General features: G+C 49.5%; 2 protein-coding genes across 7 annotated transcripts in view; both read left to right on the top strand.

Moving 5' to 3' along the window:
• Positions 1 to 12,538, top strand: part of FAM219A (family with sequence similarity 219 member A) — a 54,001-nt gene extending 41,463 nt beyond the window's left edge. For 2 of the 6 annotated variants that reach the window (XM_068552722.1, XM_068552719.1), the window contains exons 2-6: positions 4,540 to 4,588; positions 7,561 to 7,663; positions 7,918 to 7,998; positions 8,624 to 8,678; positions 9,224 to 12,538. In XM_068552722.1, the coding sequence (XP_068408823.1) occupies positions 4,540 to 4,588; positions 7,561 to 7,663; positions 7,918 to 7,998; positions 8,624 to 8,678; positions 9,224 to 9,382 (447 nt within the window). In that variant the 3' untranslated portion in view covers positions 9,383 to 12,538. Of the gene's footprint in view, positions 1 to 4,539; positions 4,640 to 7,560; positions 7,664 to 7,917; positions 7,999 to 8,623; positions 8,679 to 9,223 lie in introns of all 6 variants that reach the window. The other 4 variants (XM_068552718.1, XM_068552716.1, XM_068552721.1 and 1 more) reach the window with 3 other exon arrangements.
• A 552-nt stretch (positions 12,539 to 13,090) lies between these two features.
• SPMIP6 (sperm microtubule inner protein 6) lies at positions 13,091 to 26,140 on the top strand. Its single transcript, XM_068552715.1, has 7 exons — positions 13,091 to 13,225; positions 20,336 to 20,480; positions 22,636 to 22,748; positions 23,743 to 23,884; positions 24,033 to 24,267; positions 25,499 to 25,585; positions 26,035 to 26,140. Exons 1-7 carry the CDS (start codon positions 13,091 to 13,093, stop codon positions 26,138 to 26,140), a joined length of 963 nt encoding a protein of 320 aa, XP_068408816.1.
• The last annotated feature ends 852 nt before the right edge of the window (positions 26,141 to 26,992 follow it).

The following is a 26,992-nucleotide window of genomic DNA, read 5'->3' as shown; positions in this document are numbered from 1 at the left end:
GTCCCATACTGAGCTCATCTGATTTTCCCTGAGTGTAGTTATGCCTTCTCCTGCATTGTCTGTTTTAGTAATTAGTGCCCCTTTCCCAATTACTCCAGACAGAAAACTAGGAATGTCTGGACTCCTTCTTCTACATCTTATCTCTAAAGTCTGCCACTCTACCCTCTTTAACATCCTCCTTTCTGGCCTTTTATCTTCTGCTTCTGCTTAGTTCAGGTCCCTGTCATCTCTTGCTGGCACTGTTGCAGTAGTTTTCTAACCTTCAGTCTCATTCCCTTCCCATCCATCTTCTATATGGCTATGAGAGGGTCCTTCTCCACCTCAGATCTGATCATGTTACTCCCCCACTCAAGGCTTCACTGGCTTCCCCATCATATTCTGAGTAAAGAACAAAATCAAGACCCATCCCCTCCCGCAGTCTGAGCCTTCCTGACCCCACAACTTTATTTCCTGCCACTTTTCATCGTGCCTTCTAGATTTCAACTATAGCAAAATACTGTTCCTTGAATATGCAATGCAAGTTTCAGGCTTCTGAGCCTTTGCAGATGTTCCCTGAACATCCTTCCTCCTTCCTCTTAAGCTAACTGGTGAACAGATGTTTTGAGATCTTTTCAAGTGTCTTCCTCTGTGAAGTTTTCTCTGACTACTTTGTTCCTTTCCCTCTACTTTATGGCCCTTGTTACATTTACTGATAATTACTGGGAGTTCCTCAAGGATGGGCCTATTTCTGTTTATCTTTATGAGCCCCAGGCCTACCACTGTTAAGTAAGTGAGAGAAATGCAGCATAATGAAGTGAGGCGAGAGAGGAGACAGAATGCCCCCTGATCAGGCCCCTCCTCACCCTGTGGAGGGAGCATCTATTCCACAGACACCTTCCCACATAAGCCAGGCCCCAGCACGTGTGGTGCCAGGGCTGCTGCTGTGGATCAGTCACTGCCAGGGCACATTGTTCATGATTGTGTGCGTCCCACGGAGCCTGTACTAATAAAAACTTTATAGCTAGCACAAATGTAGTGCTCAGTATGTAGTATACTAACTACTATTCTAAATGCTTACATATTAAGCACTAGATTACATAGTATCACTTTATCCTCACAGAAACCTTTGACTTAGGTATTAGTATTAGTCGCACTCTACAGATGAGGAAACTAAATCCCAGATCACACAGCTAGGAAACGGAGGAGCCAGGATTTTCTTTTTTAAAGAGGGATCTTTTTTTTTTTTTTAATTTTAGAGGATTTTTAACTTTTTAAAAACATTTATCTAGGCTGCGCCGGATCTTAGTTGTGGCATGCGGGATCTTTGTTGCGGCGTGAGAGACCTTTAGTTGCAGCATGCGGACTTCTTAGTTGCAGCGTGTGGACTCTCAGTTGCAGCATGCATGCAGGATCTAGTTCCCTGACCAGGGATTGAACCCGGGCCCCCTGCATTGGGAGCGCAGAGTCTTATCCACTGGACCACCAGGGAAGTCCCCAGGATTTTTTAAAAGAATAGTCTAAATTGATCTCCCTGTATTGTTTTCTCCGTTTTCATGTAAATTTAATAAGTTCTGTAGTAAAGCATTGTTAAAAGATTTGACTAAATCAATGTGTTTTAAACCCGTCCCCCACCTTTTTTTAAAAAGCAATAAAACACTTTCTTCAACCAAAATCTTGCAGAAAGGCTGATATGTAAATGAAATCAAAGCGGATCTATTCTGGTTGAAGGCAAGCCAGATCCCCTCCTATTACTCTCCTCTCTCACTCAGCCCTGCTCAATGCACAGGGTTCAGGAAACACAGTTGAATGAAAAGCACTGGACCAGACTAACTCTTAAAGATTCTTCTGGCACTTTTTCCTTCCTCTAGTTATACTGGCTTTGCATTTGCCATTAGCCTATATATTCTGTCCCAGAAACAGTGAGATTGAGCTATTAATCATCTCTGTAGTCTTTGGAGAATTTGTATGCAGGGTTGTAGAAGCATGGGTTGCTGCTAGAGATGCATTTCAATGTCTGTCTCTGCTGACTGTTTATTAATAATCTTGCTAATCGCCACTCTAGTTCCTGGATCTAGCTAACTCCTGTCTGGTGTCCTTGGGGGGCATTTTAAATTCTCCCTGATTTCTTGGAGCCAGATGCTTCCTTCTGCCTGGATTCCTCTCTGATACTTATATTCATGAATATTTCACATTTAATCTCCCTGATTACATTTCCATGTGATGGTCATGGTGCATTGGCTGCATGTCTCAGGAAAGACATACAGGAAGCCCATAGTAAAGGCTTCAGTTTGCAGGCACAGTGCCAGAGATCTTTGTTCCTGCCACTAAGATGGCCTTCTATCATGGACAATGACGGGGAAATGCTGAATGGTGAGTTTGCATGGGACCTCTCAGTCTAGGGCTTTGCACCCTGGCTCTTGACCCAAAGGGACTGGCAGTTTCACTCAGGGGTCAAATGCCACTAGGACCTGCCCAGTGGCCACAGGGACCAAACGTGGGTCCCTGTGACCAGAGTGGCTCAACAGCTTCCCAGCCCCCCATCCCTCCTGCACCATCTCCCTCCAGCCTAGTACCTCCAGTGTGAGAGAAGAAACTCTGATGAACTCATCTGCACTGAGGAGGGAGTTAGCCCCAAATGCCTGAGAGCTTGAGTTCTTAAAGTTAGCTGTTGGAGGAGGCAGAGATGATGGTCAAAGAGGCAAGATAAGCCAAGGGGCATAGTGTCCTGGAAGCCAGGGGAGGAAACCATTTCCAAATGGATGTGGTATGTGTGACATGTGACAAACGCTACAGAAAAAGTAGAGGAAATTGGAAATCTGCCACTGCTTCCATGGTAGGGCTCCACAGGCACGTTTATGGGTTTTACCCTTTGAGAAGCCCGCCCTCAGGCTGCTTTGGGAGTGAGCCCTCCCTGCAGCCTAGAGCTCAGCCGGCAGGTCTCCACGTGCCCTACAGGCAGCACTTGCGAGGCTGTTTTGGCCACAGAGAGGCATGTAAGGGCCACTAGAGGCCTCCTGCTCCAGGGCTGCAGGGGACAGATGCTGCCAGTAATCAGTCTCCCAAGAAGGAGCTGAGCCAGGGAGGCAGAGGATGAGGGACTTGGAAAGACTGTGGCATGGGAAGTTGCCTGGGATGCAGGCACTGCAGCTCCCCGCCCCACCCCCACACCTGTTCTACCTTCCTGTCCCATCCCCCTCAAGGACAGCTAAGGATGGAAATCGGAGCAGAGGACACAGGCCCAGGTTCTGCCCTCGGGAACTCACAAACCACTATGGCAACACAGCCCACCCTGGGCCTTGCACTCTGGATGGCCTAAGGAAACATAGACAAGGCCAGGGTTTCCCTCGCAAACATTCTAGACTTTTCCCTTTTCCCTTAGTGACAAGCGTGTTTTCATCCCCACTGCTTCATTCTAAAGGGAACAGAAACCACCCTAATGGCTATATACCCTTCCCTTGATGGGTCACCAGAAGCCACTCAGATCCCTGGGTCTGGAGCATTCTGCCTGCCTATCTGTCTGCGCTCCCTGTCCCCATAGGCAGAGCAGGCACAGCCCTGGATCGTCTCTGCAATCCTTAGGCCTTAGGCATACCGCCTAAGGCAGATGGTTAGGGTGGCAGCACCTGTATCAATAGTTGGTCATCAGTTTCTCAGGGAGAATGTGAATGGCTCCAGCCCTTTCCAACTGACTGAGGCAGGGTGGGCCAAGGCCCTGGGTATTGTAGCAGAGATTTGGGGTGTTTGGGAGGGAATAGTGAGGCTAGAGTAGGACTCTGGGCAGCACAGCGCCCATCGCAATGGGAAGAAGTCAGTAAGGAGAGCAGTGAGGGAGATCGAAACAGTTGCAGACCCTGGACGATGCACGGGATGCATGCTTTCCTACCTTCCTTGTCATCTGTAGCGTCAAGCCCTGTGTGGGCAACACAGGACTAACTGGCCACCAGCTGATTTGTCATTATTTGTCTTCTCACCTACCATTCCCAGCCAACCGTTTAGGTTCTCGCAGGAGACACTCTTTAGGACTCATCTGTGAAATGGAGAAGTCCTCATTAGAACTGCTGTGGCTGCAGCCTTGAAGTCTAGCCTGGCTTGGACAGTCAGTTCTCTGGATCCTGTGAAGGGATCATCCAGTGCTAGGAGAAACAGAGGGAGAAGGCCTGTCTCAGGGAGCACCTACCCTGACCTAATGCAGACTTAAACTCACAGGAATCTAGAAAGATCTTTCCAAACAAGTACATAGGAAGGGCCCTGAGGAGCAGGGCAACTAGTATGGGAGGTTGGAGAAGGTGGTCCTTTGGGTTTAAGGAATTGCGGTAGGCTTCCTGGGGGAGGTGGATCACACAGGACTTAAAAGATAGACACCCAGGTGGGTGTAAGTAGGGCTGAGATGCTTGGCTCTTCCACCCAGCTCAGTGTCTTCCTCCCATGGTAGATGGGTCTGTCCCTCCCTCCCTGAATACCCTGCCTGCTGCCAGGGAAAAGTACCTCCAGAGGACAGGTGAGAGCAGCCCCCTGTGTTCACTCCCTAACAGCTCCCTATCTCTCTGCTTTCTCCCCCAGGACCCAGCCGCCACCTCCATCTCAGACGGAGACTGTGACGCCCGGGAGGGTGAGTCAGTAGCCATGAATTACAAACCATCCCCGCTCCAAGTGAAGCTGGGTGAGTGTGTCTGGCGGGTGAGGGAAATGTGGGGAGTGGACAGACAAGGTGCTCTGGGCTGGGTCTACAATGAGGTACCACAAATAAACCAACTCAGGCTAGCTGATTCCAAGACTCCAGCCACCAAGTCATTGGCACTGCCAGGCACCTTATCTCCTGCAAGGCCAAGAGGGAAATTACAGTTCTCTACAGGAGCCCAGAACTCTAGAGGCATCTCTGAGGCCAAGAAGGCTCCAGGTATTCCAGGGGATAGCTGCAGGTGTAAAAGCATGGAACCCCAGAGAGTGGGTTGGAAGTCCCATCAAACACTGGACCAGGCTAAGAGGAAGCTGCCTCAGAGGTGGGGTGTCAGTTGCTATGTCTAAGGGGTAGAAAGGAATGAGGCTCCCAAAGCCTAGAAGCTGAGTCCCTCTCCCCATTCCTATGTCAGCCTATCTGGAGATCTCAGGATCTCGTTGGCTCCTGTTTGGGGGAGCTTTCCATATTTTCTTAATAAACCCAAATCTCTCCCCCACTTTCCAGGGTCACCTTTCCCTTGGGGGTTTATCTCACGTCCACTCCAAAGTCAGGTTATGCTACAGCCTGCTCCTTTGAAGTCACATGTCTCCCAACCATTGCCCAGAGCTCCCGCAGCTGCTGCTTTCACTTCACCCTCCGCCGAACACTGCGTCTCTCGCTTCAGGGACCAGTTTCACTCACCCAGGGCTGCCGTGCATAACAGACTTGTAATTAAAAATTTGCTTTCGGGGAATTCCCTGGCAGTCCAGTGGTTAGGACTCCGTGCTTCCACTGCCGAGGGCCTGGGTTTGATCCCTGGTCAGGGAACTAAGATCCCGCAAGCCACGAGGCACAGCCAAAAATAAATAAATACAAAAATTTAAAATAAAAAAATAAAAATTTGTTTTCACGAAGAGAAATTATAACATAGTGCATCCAGGAAAGAGTTAACAATTAAATACAGGCCATCACTATCCTTCAAAACTTCTCTGCCATCCCTGCCACCCTCCTGCCCATCTTTCTCCTCAGGCTCCAGCTGCCCATCAAATACTGGACCCCTCCTTAGTCCTGAGAACCCTTTCCCATCTGTTCTAAAACATTCTCCCTCTGCAGCTGCTAGTACTCCTTTTCACAGAGTCCTGTTATGTTATTCAGCTTTTTGTTAACCTTGTTTTTCTCCTTCCAGACCAAATCCGGGGAGCCCCTCAGGCTGTTTTTCTATAACAAGAGAGCAGTCCTCTCAGTGGAATTTGTTCATTGTCCCAGGACGCCAAACTCAAACTGTTTTTGAGCAGCCAGTTTTATTTGCTTATTATTGTTTAATTTAACAATACAAGTATTTCAACAAGTATAAGTTCTCCTTTACTCTCGCCCGTCATATTCTCCTCCCCAGAGATCATCATTCCAAGCGTTTTTTAGTTTTTTCATTTTATTTTGTATTTTAACACAAGTGGTATCATACTGTACACATTTTCTGAAACTTTTTTCGTTCTTGTTTTTGTTTTCCACTTAATGTCTTAGAACCCCTTCCAATATCATTGTATAGAGAATGACTTCATTTTTTAAATAGTTGCATAGTAGTCTGTAGTTTGGTTTTCCCAGTTTATTTTAGCATTTTTTCAGTTTCAAACAATTCCAACATGCTTTTAAAATAACACTTAAATAAAATAAAATAACACTTTTTTGTCCTGCCCATTACATTACCACCAAAGCTCCTCTAGAAAATTCACAACCTCGTCCCAGCTGCACTGAGGAAAATCCCCACCAGGAACTTTAAGGCAAATTGCACCCCCTAGAGGCTTGGGGTGGTAATGGCAGGTGCTGCCTGCTGGAAAGGAGGTGGAGGCAGGTTTGAGGGAGTCAGATGAGCAGTGGCAAAGAAAGAGGGTTAGAGACTGGGAGATGAGAGACATGGAGACATGGAGGTCGAGGAAATTCCAGAGTCACAGTAGCTGGAAATGCCCATCCCATCCTTCCTCTCTGGAGCTTGTGGTTATTTTATGAGAGCTTTCCCCTGGCAGTCCTTTTTCCTACATCAGGGCTGAAATGACGAGGAGGAATGGGTAGCCAGGCCTCCTCTAGGGCCCAGGCAGCAACTGGCTACTGGTAGCAGGGCCACACATGAGGCAATGGGTCACTTGGTTGCCAGCCCCATGAATCTAGTAGGCTATGGAGCCTCAGAGAATTCAGAGGCTGACAGATGAGTCAGAAGTAGTCTAGGCAGAGGGGCTCCCCCAGCCTCCTGCCAGCCCCATGCTGCCCCTCCCACTCCACAACCTTCAGTGGCTTCTTTTCCTTCTGCATTAATCCCTAACTCGTCTATTTGGCATTCAAGGCCTTCATGCTCTGAGTCTGTAATCAGAGGGAGCCCCCAGCCCCTTAGCACAGGACCTGAGACATGACTGGTGACACAGATGTTTGCTGAATAAATAAATGACTGAATAAATGTAACCTACTTTTCTAAACTGACCTCCCTCCATCTTCACCCCTCCATCCCATCCACATCCACACTTATTACACTCAACTTCTAAATGCATTTTTCTATACACTATCCCTCCTTACTAGAATGCCCTCCTCTCTCCATCTCAAGGTGTCACCTGCAGGAAGCCCTGCCATCCTTCTGCTCTATCTCTCCTGCTCCAACCTTTCTCTGGAATCAAGCACACACTAGCTGCCCCACTTGGGAGTACAGCTCCTGGAAGACAGGGGTCAGCCTCCTCATGTTGCCCCCTCACTATCTGCCTCAGGTTGTGCAGAGCCAAGTACTGTCTCTCCCGAGCATCAGGGCCTGGAGTTGGATCCCTGCCTCAGTTCTTAGAGAAGCAAGGGGTTTCACCATGGAGGCCCAGCCCAGGCTGCCCTGAACAGTAAGGCAGGGTGCCACTGTGGGCAGGACACAGCTTCCTTCCCGTGTTACCCTGCAGAGAAGCAGCGGGAGCTGGCCCGGAAGGGCTCCCTGAAGAATGGCAGCATGGGGAGCCCCGTCAACCAGCAACCCAAGAAGAACAATGTCATGGCCCGGACAAGGTAGAGGCCCCCGCCCTGCTCCACCCCACCAGGGCCCTGCCAGCCAGCACCTATCTCTGCTGGTTCTGAGCCTCCCGTCTTCCCTCCCTCCTCAGGCCCAGCTCCTCTCTGAGAGGAGAGAGTCTCGCAGGATCCAAGGTGGCGAGGGTGGGGTGGGGTAGGGGTGAGGGAGGTGGTCGGCACGGCCTAACCCAGTTCCTTGCCAGGCTTGTGTGCTTCAGTTGCCAATCCAGTCCCCAAAATTCTCCACCCAGGCTGGTCGTCCCCAATAAAGGCTACTCCTCGCTTGACCAGAGCCCAGACGAGAAGCCACTGGTAGCCCTTGACACGGACAGGTGTGTACAGAGACATTGGGGCAGCCAGGCAAGCCACAGCAGCCTGTGCAAACACACAAGTGGGCTGTACAGGATGTACTTGCTATATTGTCGGAATTGGGGTGTTCCTCAGCCGGGAGCTCTCCAAGTGTGAACCCCCCCAAGGAATGGAACTTTCTACCTGGAGGTGGGGGAGAACAGAGAGAGGAAAAGGGATCTATGCAATCTACTGCTCTCCTGGGACAGCTGATCCAATGGCTGCCCCTAAAATGGGCCCTGATGCCTTGCATGGCGCCCTGCCCCCTCTGAGGAAGGCGCCCTATTGCTGGGAACATACCTGGCTAGATCTGGACTTTGGGAAAACCCAACAAACCAGGGTAATTTGAGCCTAGAAAAAAAAAAGGAGGGAGGGCTCTGGGGGATTTAGGAGGCTAAGGGGGGCAATTAATTTAGAAGGGTGGAGCTAGGGAACCTGTCTTAAAACTGCATTCGCACAGCAAGCACAGTTTTTACTGAGACCGTGCTGTTTATTTGGAAGTGTCGGGGAGGGGTGAGGTATTGACTGATGGCGGTGGGGGGAGGTAAAGAGTTTTCTATTTAATATCTGGGAGTCACTTCCTCTCTGTCTTCTTTCCCCTGCGGCCAGTGATGATGACTTTGACATGTCCAGATATTCCTCCTCTGGCTACTCCTCTGCTGAGGTGAGGCCCCATCCATTCCCGTCCTAAACACACGTAAGCAGGACCACCTCCAAGAGAAGGGGTAGGGCCAACGCCAAATCACACCCTGAGAGGAGCAGTGGGCAAAGCTAGGCGGAGCCCATGCGGGGGCGGGGCCTGGGATAAGATCTGGCCGGAAAGAAAGGTGAGGCCTTGGACTCCGCCTCTAGTGCCGGGAGCCCAGGATTAGGGGCGGGGCTTGGACCCGGGTTGGAACAGGGCCCTTACCTAGACGACACCTTACGGGAGTGGGCCTGAAATGAGGGCAGGGCCCGAACAGAGGCAGGACCTAAGGTGGGAAGTTGCCCTTAGAATGGGGTGTGGTGTGTAGCGGGGCGGGGCCCCGGGAGGACGTGCTTGTAAGGGAGGCCGGAACTGAGGCTGGGGCCGAGGAGGTGCAAAGCCTGGGGTTTCGGAGAGACCTGGGACGGGACGGGCTGGGCGCCGATGGCCTGGGCATGTGGCCCCGGCCCTGCGTGGTGTCTCCAGATGGCCCCGAGCCTGACCTCCCTCCCCTTTGCCTACAGCAGATCAACCAAGATTTGAACATCCAGCTGCTGAAGGACGGCTACCGGTTAGACGAGATCCCCGACGATGAGGACCTGGACCTCATCCCCCCCAAGTCCGTGAACCCCACCTGCATGTGCTGCCAGGCCACGTCCTCCACCGCCTGCCACATTCAGTAGCTGGCGGGGCCGCTGCGGCCGGCCGGGATGGGGCCGCCAGGGGCCAGGTTGGACCGGGCAGGGGCCAACCCCTCCCCAGCTCGTCCACCTGACCCCGGCCCCCGCGCCCCCTACAGCCGCCAACCTCGTAACAGTCATTGCTTCCTCCTATGGTAGGACGTGTACCTCTGTGTGTTCATGGAGCCGGAGAAACCAAAACCGGGTCTCTCTCCACCCCCGGGGGTGCTGAGGAGGGGAGGGGGCGGTTTGTTCAGTTACTTGGGGGACCTTGCCCAGCATCCTGCCCCCTCCCCAAAGCTGCAGCCCAGTAGAGGAAAGGGGTGACTGGACTGCAGGGAGGCCAACAGTAATGAGTGGGGGAGGGATCACAAAGCCAGGGGTTTGGACCCACCCACGTGAAGCCATGAATCCCCCAGCACCAGCCAAGGAAAGGCGCTGGGAAGGAGAAAGGCCCAGGGCAGTAGGAGCAGGGCCCAGCCCCTTAGAGCCGCCTCCACATGCCCCCCTGCTGGCCCACGTACCATCTGCGTTTCTCCCCTCATCTCTAGATGGGAAGCCTGACAAAGCTGCCCAGTGGGATCTTGTCCCCCACCCCTCGGGGATCACTGCCTTCTTTCTCCTCTTTGCCCCATTCACCCCCTTCCTTGCTCTCTGGATTGTGTGGAGGGTGAGGTGGGCCTTAGAGACAGCCAGAGTTTAGGGTGGTATGATCTGCCCTCACCTGCCCCTATAACTAATGCATCTATCTCTCTGTGCCCTGCCTCATCCCCCCACCCAACACACACACACACACACACACACACACACACACACACACACACGCACGCACTTACACTTCTGTTCTGTTCATTGGTCTCTGTCCCGGGCTGGAAGCAGGAGTTAAGGCTGGCCTCGAATGCCTCATTCCGGTCTCACTCTAGCCCAAGATCCCAGAGGCTGCTTCCCAGGAAGAATCTTCAAGGAAGCAAGCCTAAGAGAATACAGTGGCTGCATGTGTATGGCAGGGACAGCTTGGCAGAACGTGTGTGTGCCTGGGGCTGTGAGGGCGTGTGTCTACATCTCTGCACTGGGCCTGTGTCTCCAGATGTCTGCGGCGTCCCGGTGGGGAAGTGACTGTGTGGCCTGTTAACAGTGTGAGAGGCTGCTCAGCAGTGCAGTGGGCTGGCGGTCAGAAGTCTGGGTTCTGGTCCTAGCTCCGGCACTCTCCCCGTTACCTCCAACAAGCCACTTATATTCTCTGGCTTTCAGTTCCCTCCACTGTACAATGAGCAGCATCTGAAATTATTTTTAAGGTTCTTCCAAACCTGAAGGAATTTCTTCATAGGAATTTCTGTGGAGGTGGATAAGGAGGTCTCTGTGTGTCTTTTTTTTTTTTTTTTTTTTTAAGTTTTAATTGATTGATTGATTGCTTGATTGCTATGTTGGGTCTTCGTCTCTGTGCTAGGGCTTTCTCTAGTTGCGGCAAGCGGGGGCCACTCTTCATCGCGGTGCGCGGGCCTCTCACTATCGTGGCCTTTCTTGTTGCGGAGCACAGGCTCCAGACGCACAGGCTCAGTAGTTGTGGCTCACGGGTCTAGTTGCTCCGCGGCATGTGGGATCTTCCCAGACCAGGGCGCGAACCCGTGTCCCCTGCATTAGCAGGCAGATTCTCAACCACTGCGCCACCAGGGAAGCCCTCTGTGTGTCTTTTGAGTACATCTGGTGGCTTCCTGAGTTGCGTGTCAGTGTGGAAAAGAGAGGGGGAAGTTCCTGTGGGACCTGCGTATGCCTGAATACAATCGGATCTTTTGGGAAATGCTTGAGTGTGTGTCTGTGTGTGTCTGTGGATGTGCACGTATATGTGGGTATCTATGGTGTGTGTAGCTGTGTGGTGTGTCTGAGAGTCAGAATGTATGTACTACTGCTTCTGCTGCTGTTACTTGGTGGTGGCAGGGGTGGGCGTGGTTGCTAGAAAAGCTGAGGATGAAAATCAAGAGGGAGAAGGTGACCAAGGCCCTCCCCTGGGCCTGGGCAGTATAGATCTGCCCCGTGCAAAGGAAAGCAAAAGCACAGATAGCCCACGACTGGTCAGGTCTATGCCGCACAAACCCCGTATCCCAGGGCCACTCCTCCATGCTGACCCCCCACACACGCTGGCCAATCCACTCTAATATATACCACTCACATGCTGCCAGCGTGCACAGGACACACCCACAGCTCAGTTCCTGGCTGCCAGTCCTGGGAGGTGGGAGTTGGAAGGGGGCAAGGGCAGTGAGAAGAGAGAGGAAGGCTGCTGGCTTAGGAGGGGTAGCACCTCTCCCTGCACCACACCCAGGGGCTGCCAGCTCCTGAGTGCTGAGGTGCAGCTCTCCACCCTCAACTCCTCCAACCCACCCCTAACTCCTCCAGTGCAGGGACCCTGGTTAGATGATGAGAAAATGCCAAAGGGAGGCAAGGATGGAGAAGGCACCTGCAGGACTCACAAGGCCCGTACTGGCCCCCACCTGAGCCTGTTTCTCCCCTACCACCCCGGTCAGCATACCCACCCCCCGTCATCTGGGCCCCAAAACCAAGCTTCCTACTACTACTACCACCACTACCCTGGCCTCCTTGACTCACCCTTCGAGAACATGGGTACCTCCTCTTTTCCAGGCAGGGCCCCCGCCAAGGCTCACTTAGACTGCTGCCTTTGCTGCTGACATGCTGTGTGACTCTGGCCCACTGCTCAACCTCTCTGGCCCTGAGGAATAAGGGAAAGGCTCCCTCCCCACAAGATATACCTAATTCCCTGGCAGGCAAGGGCTTCTAGCTGAGGCAGTGTAGCGAGTGTAGCGGAGAGAAGTACGAAGCTGGCAGCCAGCACTTTCTGGGTCTAGGGAGAGTGCATGGTCCCCTCCTTCCCTATGTGGGAGGTTGGAGGGGAGGAATCGAGGCCTTAGTTTGCCCCCTGCCACCCTTGCCCCTTGTAGATACTGCCTTAACACTCCCTCTACCCTCAGCTCTGGCTGCCACCCAGCCAGGTTTCTCCGTGCTCACTAATTTATTTCCAGGAAGGTGTGTGGAAGACATGAGCCGTGTATAAAATTTTTTTTAACATTTCCATCGCAGTATTGACCATCATCCTTGGTTGTGTATCGTGTAACAAAAATAATGATATTAAAAGCATCAAACAAGCCAGCCTCAGCTCCCTACCTGGGATGGGGGCAAGGGGCAGATGGGCCGGGAAGGGCAGAGGACCGATCCTCTGAACGCACATTTCACCCTACCTCCACCTGTGGGCTCCCAGGCTAGGCCTGCCACCGACCAGCTGCAATGGCCCTGGATGACTCACTTGACCCCTCGGAATCTCTGTTTCTCTTCATCACAGTGAGAAGCTTTGCCTAGAAGATCTCCAGGGACCTTGTGAACTCTTGGAAATTGGGCTCTTTTGAGAGGCTTGAGGCAGGAAGAGACTGGGGTAGGGAGGAAATCAGACCTCTTCACCTCTCCAGGGATGGGGCTGAGCCAGGTGATATCATAATGGGCAGTGCCCCATCCTAGAGAGGGAATCAGGGTGGGGTAGTAGCAAGAAGGCTGTGAGGGAGGGAAGCTGAGAGATCCTCCACAGGAGGGGGGTCGCAGCAGCTGGGGCACCTGCAGAGCTGTCTGGGAAAGTGGGGGGGTGGTCACTGATGTCTTGCAGGAGCCCCTGGTAGGTAGAGCCCACCACGGCATCCCCTAGACCCCACTATGTTCCTCTTTTCCCATAAGACCAAGACCCCCATCAGCACCTACAGTGACTCCTACAGGGCTCCTACCTCCATCAAGGAGGTCTATAAGGACCCACCTCTGTGGGCCTGGGAAGCCAACAGGTTTGTGACTCCGGTAAGTGGCGAGCTGGGGCGGGGGTTGGGCGGCGGGCAGTCCAGAGTGTACGGCTGTGGGTGTCTGTATCACTGACAGTGTGTGGTTGTCATTATGTGTTTGTAATTATTTGTAGCTGTGTGTGTGTGTGTGTGTGATTCATTTGCTTAGGCATGGAATTTATCATGATACATATAAAGATATGAGATCCTGCCCTCATGGTACCCTCCTACTCCACCAGGGTAGGAGATGGGGAGAGATAGATGATAATCAGGAAATAAATAAGAGTTTTGTAGATTGTCCCAAATTCTGTAAAGGACATAAACGGGGTACTGGAAATGGAAAGTAACCAGGGAGAGCTACTTAAATAGAAGTAATGAAAGAGGTCTCTCTCTTTCAAGGTGACATTGAGCTGAGACTGGAAAGGTGAGTGAGAAATAGCCACGTGAAGAACTGAAAGAATAGGGTTCCAGGCAGAGTGATCAGAAAGTGCAAAGGCCCTGAGGCTGCCTGTGGGCTCTGCCTACAGGCATGTTTTTATGCGTGCTTATTACAGTCTCCTGTGTCTGTACTTGAAGACAGATGGCCAAGTGGGGCTGTGTGGCTTTCACAAAATGGAGAGAAGATCTGTAGGTCTAATTGTGACTCTGCCCAAGGGAGTTTATCTGTGTGTACCACCCAACAAAACTTTGCTGAGTATTTACATGTGTCAGGGACAATGTGGTTACAGTGAAGGGCCAAGCCATGCCTTTGAGGATCTCTCAGCAAAAAGTGAACAAAGTAGGACTGCCCAGTGTAGAACATGCACCAGCAGTGGCTTGTGCTGGTATAACAGCCAGAAAGCCGCTCCCGGGACTTGAAGGGCAGGTCTGCTAAGAGATCCAGAAGAAGGATGCTCTGAGCAGAAGAGAAATGTGAAAGGGCAGCCCAGGGGCAGGGACCCACCAGGAACTGAGAACTGGAGCAGAGGGAGAGGCCAGCCCTATGGTAAGAGAGAAGCCTGCAGACCATGAAGGGCTTCAGGTTGTGTTGAGAAATGTGGTCATCATGGTCCAGACTTTTGAGCCTGGGAGTGTCATGCTTGGATTGTGAGTGACACACTCTGGCCACTGTGGCAGGAGATTGAAGGGGCTGGAGTTGAGGGCAGGAAGCCCAGTGAGGTGGTGAAGGATGAGGGAAGAGGATATAGGTGGGAGATAAGGAGAGACTGTAGCAGTGAAAAATAGAGTATTTTTGAATAGGAGACTATCGTTGATAATCTCAATAGTACTCTCCTACTGTAGTCTTTTTAAAATAATTTTTATAGTTACAAAATAAATATATGCTCAATCAGAAAGTGGGGATCACTCAGAGAAGCACAAAGAAAACGGCCTATAATTCTCACTACCCAAAATAACTACTGTTAATTTATTATTTTATGCCCTTTCAGGAAGCAAATATTTTTTTATGAAGGTGGTGTCGTATACTAATATTTTGAATCTTGCTTTTTTCACAAAACCATACATCAAGTACATTTTCCTGTGTCAAAAATATTCTATAATGTAATTTTAATGACTATAGTATTTTATTTTATGAATGTACCAAAATATGGTTGAGGAATCTTATATTATCGGAGATTTAGATTATTTATAAAATTTTGCTAGTATAATTATTCTTGTACATTCTTTGTATATATCAACTATTCCCTTAAGATAAATTCATAGATAGAAATTGTTGAGAGAAAGGATATGTGACTCTAAAAAACTTTGGATATACACTTCAAATTGCTGTGATAAGGGTTATAATAATCTACATGCCCACCAGCAAAATATGAGTGTCTGCCTGCTTTTCCAAACTCAATAGGAGGGAATTCTTAGGACGCAGATAACACACCTTGGTCACCATCTCGATATAAAGAAGAGGGGAGAGATTAAGAGGACTTCTGGGTTTTGGACTCTGGAAAACTGGAGGAATGGTAGTGCTACCAACCGAGATTTGGAATTGCAGATTAGAGAGAGATTTGGAGTTCATCTGGGGACAAAAATATTCAAGGACTTCCAGGAAAAGATGTCTGCTGTGTAGCTGGATATACTTATCTGAAGCAAAGGAAAGAGGTTTGGGCTACAGACATGAATTCTGAAATCAACATATAGGTGGTAGCTGAAGTCATAGAGATTGCCAAAAAAGGAGTAAGAAAGTGGCCAAGGATAGGACTTTGGAGAATATCAATATTTCAGGAGTAGGTAAAGGAAGAAGAGCCATAAAAGGAGACAGTGACAGGATGAAAATCATAAAGAAGCCAACAAAGACAGCATTATTAGACAAAGCTCGGTGTCAAATGCTGTCAGCACAGACAGGGATCTCTTGGATGTAGTAACAGCTGCCTGGCTAAACAGCTTCAGTGAGTGGTGAGGAATGACAGTCAGATAGCAATGGGATTAATAATGAAGGAAAAGGCTTCCGCTTCTGGCAGTATGGTGGTCTAGAAACTCTGAAGGGCCCTCCTGCTTCCAAACAACTAGGTCCTGCATAAAAATTAATTTTCATTTTGTTTCGGACTGTCAGTAGAGATGAGTGGTAAGTATACTAAGAAGACAGGATTGCCCTGAGGACAAACACCACTATCAGTACTACAAGCAGGAGTTTAAGCCTTTAGCTAGCTGAAAGATGGAGCAACTGAACCTGTAAATTCCAAACTGAGCCAGAAAGTCCAGTGATCTCTGGCTCCCTTCCTCCCCGCTACCCCAACACACACACACACACACACACACACACACACGATGAATGTACATCTTCTATGGTGGAAAATATCCTCAATGTAGGTTTCCAGGTATCCTTAGAGTACGGTCAATCAACTCTGAGCTCACAATAAAAGACATAAGGAAACAAACCACCATATGACAGAGTCAACAGAAACAACAAACAGCAGACTTAAACCTCCAAGGATGTCAGATATTGGAAATAATAGTTAAAGAACACAAAATAATTATGAATTTTCCTGAGCAAAATGTGAACTCATCAAAATGCGGATGCAACAAGAGATTATATTTTTAAAAGAATGGACAGATTTTTTAAAGAAATGAAATTTTAGAAATAAAAGATATATGTGTTAAAACCAAAACTCAATGGATGGATTAAGGAGCAAATTAGACACAGCTTAAGAACATCAGTGAAATGAAAAACAGAGCAGGGGGACTTCCCTGGTGGTTCAGTGAAATGAAACAAGAGAAATGAATCCATGGATTCTTAGGTAACACGTGAAACTGCACAACACCAGCTTAAGAGATGACCTTAAAAACATGCAGAGAGAAATTATTTTCAACGTGTCTTCCTTTCAAGAACAAAAGAAAGATAAAAACACTTACAGACAAACAAAAACTAAAATATTTACTACAATAAGACTTATAATAGGGGGCTTCCCTGGTGGCACAGTGGTTAAGAACCCTCCTGCCAATGCAGGGGACACAGGTTTGAGCCCTGGTCCAGGAAGATCCCACATGTTGCAGAGCGGCTAAGCCCATGCGCCACAACTACTGAGCCTGCGCTCTAGAGCCCGCGAGCCACAACTACGGAGCCCACGTGCTGCAACTGCTGAAGTCCGTGCGCCTAGAGCCTGTGCTCCGCTACAAGAGAAGCCACCGCAATGAGAAGCCCGTGCGCCGCAACGAAGAGTAGCCCCCCTCGCCTCAACTAGAGAAAGCCCGTGCACAGCAACGAAGACCCAACACAGCCAAAAATAAAAATAAATTAATTAAATAAATTTTTTTAAAAAGACATAATAAAGGAACTTCTAAAGGATACACTTTGGGGAGAAGGAAAATGATAACAAAAGGAAGGTCTGAGATGCAAGAAGGACTAGTGAGCTAAGAAACTGGTAAACATGAGATAAATTTAAACAAACATTGTCCATAGAAAATAATTATAATAATTTTTAACTTGTAAAATTTAAAGAAAGAACCAAAATATTAGAAAACAATATCATGTAAATTGTATATTGGAAAACAATATCATGTAAGGTACAAGGCTAGGAAAGGAATTTTTACAAAAACTGTCATTATTCACAGATGATACAGCTGTGTTTATAGAATCTACAAATTATTAGAATAAGAGAATTTAGAAAGTTGGGTGAATTTAAGAGAAAAAGCATATTTAGGAAGCATAATCTTAAAATATATATATCATTTTAGCAACAAAGAGTGAGAGTAAGTAGAAATAAATCTAACAATGTGTGCAAAACTGTATGGATAATATTATAAAACTTTGAATACTTCAAAAAAAAATACTTAAATGAAGAGGCATAACATGCTCATGAATAGGAAGAGTCACTAACATAAAGATTCCATGCAATTCTGATTAAAATCTCAACAGGAGTTTTTGAAGAATTTGACAAGCTGTTTCTAAAATTTATAGAGAAGAGCGAAGGCCCAAGAACTAGCTAAAACACACCTGAAGAAGAAGGGGACTTGCCCAGTCAGATATTAATATTTATTACCAAGCTATAGAAATTCATAAAGCATAATATTACTGTAGGGATACACAAATTGATTAATGGAATAAAACAGACCAGAAATGGAGCCACACATATATGGAAACGATATGCAACAGAGATGACTGAAAGTAAAGCTATGGGAAAAGATGTATCAGGCTTGGGGTGGCATTACAAATCTGTGGGAGAAGATAGATTACTCAATGAGACAACTGGTTATCTATCCATGTGGATAAAAATTAAATTGATCCCCTAATTCACACCAAACCCCACAACAGATTCCTGACAGATTAAGGCATAAATATGGAAAGTAAAACTGTATAATTTTAGAAAAAATTATGACATTATCTCCATTATCTTAGATTATGGATGGATTTCCTAAGTCACAAAAGCACTACATAAGAGATGAATAAATTCAACTATGTTAAAATGAAGAACTTATGTTCATCAAAAGACACCAAAAAGAAAATGAAGTTACAAGCCACAAACTGAGAGACGATAATTGCAACATGTAACTGACAAAGGAATATGTAGAATATATAAAGAACTATAATTCTCTGGGTTAAAATTGAACACGTTTTGACTCCTTCCTAAAACCCCTCGAAAACTACAATAAATGCATATTTAAGACATAAATTTGCAAGAATAGTGAGAAAGAAGAACAATGACAACAAAATTTCAGAAGCTGGAAAGTGTGATAGATAAGTAGTAACTGACACAGCAGATCTGAGAAAGCTGAATCCAAAGCCAGCAGTGAGAAACACAAGACATAATTCAACTTAAAACTGCAGAATTTTTAAAAGGCTCAGAAATTGGTAATACTAGGTTTCTCTGGAACAGAAGATGGGACAGGACCAAGGCTGAACCAACAATGATTTGAAAGCTAAGAAGCAATTAAACCCCCTCTTCTATTCCATGCCGTAGGGTGACTGCTCGCCCATCTCTGCAAAAGTTAGAAGGCTTATTTTTTGGCAAGGATCTCAGGACTGGGGATTCCAGGCCCAGCTAAGGTCAGGGTACCGTACTGAAAACAGATGAACCTCCATATGCTGAATGCTGAACCCCCAGCAGCCCTCTTCTCCACTAGGTTCTCAGAACAATGGCAGGTAGGTCACTACTCTCAAGCCAAAGACTGAAAGAGTCTCTTCCGAGGGATCTGATCAGCCCAAGAGAAAAGACTTACAGATACTGACAGAGTTTGCAACAAATAGTCTAGCCAGAGCATCCTACAATGATGCCCACCCACAGCTCAAAGCCTCCAATGAGCCTTTTTAGCCTCCTACTCATAAACATGAGCAGACAATCAAAGATTACAGACATCTGAGGAAAGCCTCGAATGGAAACAATGAAGAGTCTGTGAGTTCTTCTAAATGATTATTTGTGTGTGTGCGTGTGTGTGTGTGTGTGTGAGCGTGTCTGAGTGTGTATGTATAGATGTACATCTGTACATCTGTCTATGAGTGTATCTGGGTGCACAGATCTATGTGTATGTCTGGACATGCATGTGTTTGTGTGTATGTAAAACCCAGGGGAATGCTAAGTCATGGGGCCCCTCCACCCATATGGAGTATGACTGTGTAGGATCTGCCCACAGAACAAAACCTCAGCTGGGCACGGAGGATCCAAGAAGCCCCTCAGCTGAGGAGGGGTTTTCAGGGGAGTAGGAGCAGCAAGGTCTCATCCCAGGCCAAGAGAAGCCTCTGCTCTTCAGATCATAAGGGTGAAATGCGGTGCAATGGCGTCATCCCAGCACCTTGCTGCCCACTATGATGAGAAAGTCCTTTCTGGTGTCTGACTTTGCTGGGTGTCCCACCCCTGCAACCCTGCTTCCTTTTCATCCCAGCTGCCTACAGAGACATGGGTCCACAACTAACTTGGCAATCTGCCTTTGGCTGAGGACAAGGGGGCCCTTGATCTGGGATTCTACAGATCCAGCCAAACAAGGGGTATTGGGATAAGATGAGGTGAACCCCAAGAAGCAGAGGGGCCCAGAGCCTGAACCAAGATCAGGAAAAAAATCAGGATAGGATGAGGACCAGCACAACGTAAATGTCAGGGTCAAGGGTAATATTGGTGTCAAGATGAGAGCCACAGCAGAATTAGGGTCAGGTTGGAGTCAGAGAATTAGATTTTAAAGTAGGTGCCCCTCTGGCCCCATCCTTCATCTCCTTCAAGGTGCCAGGTTCACAGAGAGCCCTTCCTGTCCAAAACACCTGCCTAAGGTAGCCAGCTCCCAGGGCAGCCAGCCTTTCCTGAGGCTCCAGGTTGTTCCACGGGCCTGTTGCTCTGTTGGGGAAGACCCAGGCCCTGCTCCCAGGCAGCACACAGTCTGGAAGAAAGGGGACAGGAACACCCAGCTCTGCCCTTATAGGTCCCAGTCAAGGAAAGGACAGAAATGAGAAGAACATCAGAAAACCACTCTGACTGAGGGAAAATGTTGGGTTCCAAGTCCGAGACTTGGATGGAAGAAAAAGAAGAAAAGGGTGATTCAAGCAAAAGAACTATGCAGAGGGAACCAAGGCTGGCCTGGGGATCCCTCTGGCATAGGGAGAGGGTTGGGAGACCCACCTGGGCTGACCTCAATAGGGGCTAAATCTAGGTCCAGCAGGATACCAAGGCTGGGGTCTCCATGCACCTAGCCATCTCCTCCCCTCTCTCCTTGCCAGGGCCTGACTCAGACTGTGCAGCGCCACGTGGATCCTGAAGCCCTGCAGAAGATGGTCAAGTGTGCTGTGCAGGACTACAGCTATAAGAGTTCCATACCAGGTCACCCCTACTTGCCTGAGAAATACTGGCTCTCTCAAGAGGAAGGTAGGGCCTCATCCATCACCCAACTGTGACCCCATTCAGTGACCCCAACAAAGACCCTACCCCTGAACCCAACTTGACTCCTGACCTCCACCCTGATCCTATACAAACCTTATCCCCATCCTCGACCAGGGCTTCTTCTCTAATTACCCCCATGCCAGCTTGATTCCCAACCACCTGGCCTGACCCTGATCCTGACCCCTGACCCTGAAGGAGGAGATCCAGGCTCTGCCTTTTGGGAGCTCCCAGTCTATGCCAAAGAATTGGAAGAGGCCTGGGCCTTATCCCTAGAGAGAGGGAGGGAGCATTAACCTCCTCCAAACAAATTCCTCCATGTGTATTCTGGTGCTATCTCCTCCCATCTTCTTAGTGACCCTGTTCCATCAGGTTCCCTTCTCTCCTGCAACCCTCTGCCTCACCACATCTCTCTCCCCTCAACCTGGAAGCCTTTTCTAATTTCCTCCTGTCTAAAAATTCTCTCTCGCTCCTCCCCTTCACAGCCAAGATTCTTGGAAATAGAGTCTATGTCTCTACTTCCTCACTCCTTATGCCTTACGAGAAATTATCTTTCTCATTTGGTTAGGTGTTTATTATGTTTCCCTGTACATTCCAAAAGAACAGAGAGTCTTGTTTTATTTAGAGCTGTGCCCCCTCCATCTAGAATAGCAGCAGGCTTCATAAGTATTTGTTGAATGAATTGATGATTAATCTTCAGTTGAAATTGGGAGTCTGCATCTCCTACACTCATGTTTAATGTTTATTAAAACTGATCTTGTATGGTTCTAATTACCTCATCCATGGGATTCTTCAGTCTTTTCCTCATGAGACCTACCCTATGCATTTCACTCTGACCACTCTCTATTCTGTGAAACTCCTTCCTTCCTCAGCTTCTCTGATGCCTCAAATTCCTGGGTCTCTTGTCTAATCATTCTGGAAACATGGGGTTCCTCGGGATGCTGATCGGAGCCCTCCTCTCTCCTTATTCCTCTCCTGAGACCGTTTAATCTAACCCACATCTTTAATTACTGACAGCTCTAAGTCTTTATTTCTAGCCTTGTCCTCTTACCAGGATTCCACTTTCCTTTATCTGATTATGAGCAAATTTACCTGAATGGCCCCAAACACTTCAAACTCAGTATGTCCAACCCACCAACCTAGAACTCCAAGTCCCAACACACTGCCCCACACATACATGCACCTGCTCTTCCTCTAGGGCTCCTAGAACTCCTTTCCTAATCTCTCACATGTATTCTTTCACACTGTTAGCGTGGTGGATCAGAGAGGAACTTACAGGACACTTAGGTGACTGGATGGGTGGGGCTTCGGAGGGTTTTAAGTAGAGAACTGTCTTGGTCAGATTTTCATTTATCATAAGTGCCATAGTTTCTATGTAGAGATCGGATTGTAGGATTTCAGAATGAGGCAGGAAGACCAGTAGGCTAATAACAATAATAATCACAATAATAATAATGATGATGATGATAGTTTTCTCTGTGCCAGGCATTGTTCTAAATGTTTTACATATAATAACTTATTTAAATCTCACAATGACCCTATGGGGTAGATAGTATTATTACCCCCATTTTAAAATTAAGGAAACAGAGACAAGGTGAAATTAATTAACTAGATCAAGGTCACACACAGTTAATATCTGGCAGAGCTGAAATTTGAACCACAGGAGTCGGTCTACAGAGTCCATCCTATTAACCATGACATTATTGTCTCCTGGTTTAGGCACTGCAGAGATACAGGAGTGATATCATGGGGGACTGGAAGAAAGAATAGAGTCAAGTGATTTTAAGGAGGCAGAATAAGCAAACTTTGAGCCTGGATGTGGAAGATGAGAGGGAGGATTTGGGAGGAGGCCCATTTCCAGGGTTTCCAGGTTGGCTGATTCAGAGAGGGTGGTGCCAGGATGAAAAGTGATCAGCTCAAAGGACCCAGGCTCCACTCAGAAGCTTGTCTTAGGTGGGATATAGGCTGCATCTCAGTGTCTAAGACAAGTATGGGGCCAGGCTGGGCTTTTCTGGCCTAAGGGAGATCAGTGAGAGTCCAGCTTTGTGCTGGGGATCCGAGGAAAAACATCTAAGGGGTCCCAGATCCATGGACAGAAAAAGGAGTAATACTGTGTTATGTTTCCACCCTTATGATCAAGCAGACAAATGCAACCCAAACCACCTGTGCAGTAACCGGTATAATACATGGAGGATGGGACCTTACAACTGTACGGGCTGGAACAAATGTGCCTCATACCTTCCCCGGCTGCCTAAGGTATCTACTGTGCCCAGCAAAGATGCCTGGGGCCTGGGACCACCCCCCACCCCCCATCTGCCTCCCAAACCACAGTGTCTGATATTTCACCATTAGTTTCTCATCCTTTTCCCACCAACAATGCTCCAAGGCCTTTTCCCATTTGTGAGACTAGGGTTTATATCTTCTAGGAAACAAGGGAGCTCAGGAGTGAAGCTGTGCTGGGCCTCTGGGTCCCAATCTCTGGCTAGGCTCTGTGGAGACATGGCTGGTGTGCACTCCTTGAGGTGCTACCTTCCTGAAGCTTGCCACCTGGCACTTTCCCACATGGTCTGGTCAAGAAGTCATTGATAGGCTGAGTCTACCCGCTCCTCTCTCCCCTCCTTTGTGATGTGAGCAAGGGCAAAGGAGGGAGAACAAGGCCATCCAGAGGCAGAGCAGATAGATACAGGAGAGTCTTCCAAAGAGATAGGAAAGAGTCCAGCCACAGCCCCAGGCATGAAGAAAGAGGGAAGATGTAAGGATACCAGGCAAGAGTAGGGGCTCTTAACTGTAGGTTGATGGTTGACCTCAGGTTGACCAAACCCTTCTGAATCAGAACTTCCTCAAGAATCAGAATCAGAATTTTTCATAAGTTCCCCAAGTGATTCTGATGGGCAGGCAACACTGCAATATTGAAAAATCCCTATTAGAGAGACACGGAGACACAGCTACACAGAGTCGGCTAGACAAAGAAGGGTAAAATCAGAGGCAAACGGTGAGACAGGGATGTCAGAGGTGCAGGTCCAGACCTGGTCCACCTACAGCTCCACTTCCCCCACCCCCACCACCTGGGAGGCGGAGTAAACCGCGTTGCCCAGCGACAACCCCAAACACTCAGAACGTGGGAGAGTAGGGGTGCTTCTGGAGGGCGGGAGAAGGCGCGGCCTGGGACTAGTCTGGGTGTTCTGGGAGAACCCCCAAAGGAGGAACTCTTCCGGGTCAGAGCTTGAGGCAGCGTGTGTGCCACTTCCAGGAGGCCGGGATGGAGACAGTAGTTCGAGGAATGCCCTTGGTGCACCCTCCTAAGCCGGAGCGACTCAACGCCTACGGTAACGGATGGTGGGACAGTGGAGGGAAATGGGTAGGCCAGAAGGACGGAGGGATGGAGACCCGAGGTACGGGGCGGAGGCCGAGGGCCCTGGAGAGGCTGTAACCCTGTCTCTATCTGTTTGTGTCTCCATCTCGTCCTGTCTCTGACCTTGTCTCTTCCCATTCCTGTGACTCTGTGTCTGGGTCTCCCGGGCTTGGGGCCCGTGGGCGCAGAGCGCGAGGTAGTGGTGAACATGCTGAACTCGCTGTCACGGAAGCAGCCGCTGCCGCAGATCACGCCCCGCTGCGGGTGTGTGGACCCGCTGCCGGGCCGCCTGCCCTTCCAGGGTTATGAAAGCGGTTGCTCGGGCCGCCACTACTGTCTGCGCGGCATGGACTACTGCGTCGCCGGGCCACCCTGCACCGAACGTCGCCTGCGGCTTTTGCGCACAGAGCGGCCGACTGCAAGGTTCGCAGGGCCGAGCGCGCAGTAGCCGGGCCCCGCCCCCAAGCAAGCCCCGCCCCCAGAGTCCCCCCTACCCCAGCTGCGGACGCTCCATCCCGAACCACTTCTTGCTCCGACCTGTCTCTGTGACAGACCCCACCCCGCCTCCAGCCCGCGCGGTCCGCTTACTGGCGCCTCCCTGTCCCGCCCTCGGGCCTCACGGCCTGAACGTACGGCTGAGGCGGGTGAACCTGCACGGAGATACCCGAGTTCCTGATCCTATCCCTCCTGAACTGGGCTCAAGGTCAACCTGGCTCCTGTACGTCTTCTGGAGGCTCTGCCCGAGGGTTTCTTTGAGGAACAAACTCCGCACACCAGTTTGCTCCCCCTTCCCACACCCGCCGGCCCCGCCCCCTACCTGGTCACCGGGCCCTGGAGACGCAGGTTCTAGCTTGCAGAGTGCCATGTGTCCTCAGAACAGTGTCCCCTATTCCTGGGCCTCGGGTCACCGTTGGTAATGGGCAGGGTCATCGGTGGGTTCTGAGAAGGCAAGGAAATGGTGACCGCATTACCAGAAGGGCCCTGGCCTCCTCGGAGCCCCGCACCACCTCTGGATGTAGACAGCCTCGCGTGTTATTGTGGAGGAAACTGAAGCTCAGGCGCTCAGCAGAAGCCCAGACTGCAACGCGGCCTTTTCCCTGCACTTGGCGTTAGACAAGGCTGGCTGAGCCTGGGAGAACTCCAATGTCCGCGTCTGTCTAGAGAGCTGTGAAAGGGGGAGGGAGATCCTGAACCTTGTCCCTAACCCCGTGGTGATACCCCGTCCCTCCCCAGGCTGACAGAGACTGATTCATTGTGCGAAACTGGGTCTTATCCCTCACAAGGGCGTGGAGGAGCGAGAAAGTGCCTAAGCCTGAGAAACGTCGCCTCGTCGATAAGCTGGAGTAATTGCTGTCCCATGTTGAGGATCCGGGGGCTCCCAGGTCCTCAGTGACTGTACCTCAACCCTCCCCAGAGTACAGCGTTCTCCGCGGCCCAGCCTGGGCGGCAGAAACGAGGCCTTAGGGGGAGATGAACTTCCGGTGTATTCCCAGAGGCGACGTTTCGAGGTCTTGAAGGGACAGGAGGCAGGAAGGGAGGATCTCCGAGCCGTAGGACTAACACCTGAAGTGCGGCTCAGAGTCTTGGTCTGGGTTGGGGCGTAGAGGGAAGTCAAAAGGTCCGACCCCTTCCTGCCCACCGCTTCCTTCTCCAGGACTGTATCGCCCTGCAAGCACCGGCCGGGAATGCAATGTGCTGTTATAACTCCCCCGCCGTCATACTACCCTTGTCCGAACCTCAGGTAAATCTGGCGCACACACATGCAAATGCGCACCCACACAGAAGCTGTAACCTTGGCATGGCGGGGGACCCAGGGACTAGTTGGGATAACTGACCGCTGTGATGCACCGACTGGAAGATGACACCAGGGGGCGATGGTGCCATGGGGAAGTCAAAGCTGGCAACTAAATGAGAGGGCATGGAGATGGCATTGAGGGTTTACAGGTTAGCAGTGGGGCTTAGAGTCAAGAGATCAGGGCGTTAGGTTCAGGGCTTGAATTAAAGAGTAAAAAGTCAGTGTTAGGGAGCGGGTATTGGGAATCAAAAATTTAACAGTAGACCCTGAGGTCAAGAGGTCAGTGTTGGAGCCTAGGGCCATTATTCGGGGCAAAATGTTGGGATAAGATTAGCATTGAGAATTGGAGTCAGACGTATGAGGGTCCAAAAGGGCTGACCCATCTCTCCCCACAGATGGGACACAAGTCACTTCAAGAAGACCGGTGGCCCCCAGAGAAACAACTATGTCGTCCACCCTGAGTTTGTGTCCGAGACCTATCCTGACTACCACTGCCGGTAGAGCCCGGGCTGGCCGGGCCAAGGGGGCTGAACAATGAATAAATTCTTCATCCTAAAGGCTGCCTCTCGTGTCCTTACCCAGCAGGATCTGGCAATGAGGAGCCAGTCACTCAGGCCTCTGCCAAGCCCCCTCAACTGAGATACAGTTTCTCAAAGTCATCTTGCCCTGAGCCCTCCCCACTCCATCATCTCAGTACTTCCCTTGGGTGGCCCTGAGTGCCTTCCTGACGCATGGCAATAGCCCTATGAGGGGCATGACCTCCTCCTTTCCATCCCAGAGCCCAAACTAATGGGCCCACCTAGCCATGCAGGAGGGCCCATCTACCTCCCATCCTAGGAGGGCCCCACAGCTGCCATTTCCCCAATAGCCCCCAAACCTAGATGTCCCTTCACCCCCATATCTCAGTGGACCCAGAATTGCCCATCCTACAGTCAGAGCCATGTCCCTATACTCAAAGCTCTTTATCTCTGTTCCCAGAGTCTCCATCACAGCGATCCCAAAGTCTATGTTCAGATACCTTTGCTGCCCTCCCCCACCCAAGTCCAAGAGGCCCAAAACAATTTTGGAGGGTTTCATGATCAAGAAATTTCAAATTACAAAACAAAGCCCTGCATCATCAGAAAATCTACAAACAACAAATGCTGGAGAGGGTGTGGAGAAAAGGGAACTCTCCTGCACTGTTGGTGGGAATGTAAATTGATATAGCCACTATGGAGAACAGTATGGAGGTTCCTTAAAAAACTAAAAATAGAACTACCATATGATCCAGCAATCCCACTACTGGGCATATACCCAGAGAAAACCATAATTCAAAAAGACACATGCACCCCAATGTTCATTGCAGCACCATTT

The sequence above is a fragment of the Eschrichtius robustus genome, chromosome 10, assembly GCF_028021215.1.
Source record: "Eschrichtius robustus isolate mEscRob2 chromosome 10, mEscRob2.pri, whole genome shotgun sequence".
Classification (NCBI taxonomy): Eukaryota; Metazoa; Chordata; class Mammalia; order Artiodactyla; family Eschrichtiidae; genus Eschrichtius; species Eschrichtius robustus.
Note: the sequence above shows the minus strand (reverse complement) of the source record. Positions and strands in the feature narration are given on the sequence as shown.

Excerpts from the sequence above, each read along its gene's own strand:
- SPMIP6 (XM_068552715.1), top strand. The coding sequence starts at position 13,091 with ATGTTCCTCTTTTCCCATAAGACCAAGACCCCCATCAGCACCTACAGT. Across the intron at positions 22,749-23,742 it reads ACCTTCCCCGGCTGCCTAAG|GAGGCCGGGATGGAGACAGT; the intron begins GTATCTACTGTG and ends TGCCACTTCCAG. Across the intron at positions 23,885-24,032 it reads CGGAGGGATGGAGACCCGAG|AGCGCGAGGTAGTGGTGAAC; the intron begins GTACGGGGCGGA and ends CCGTGGGCGCAG.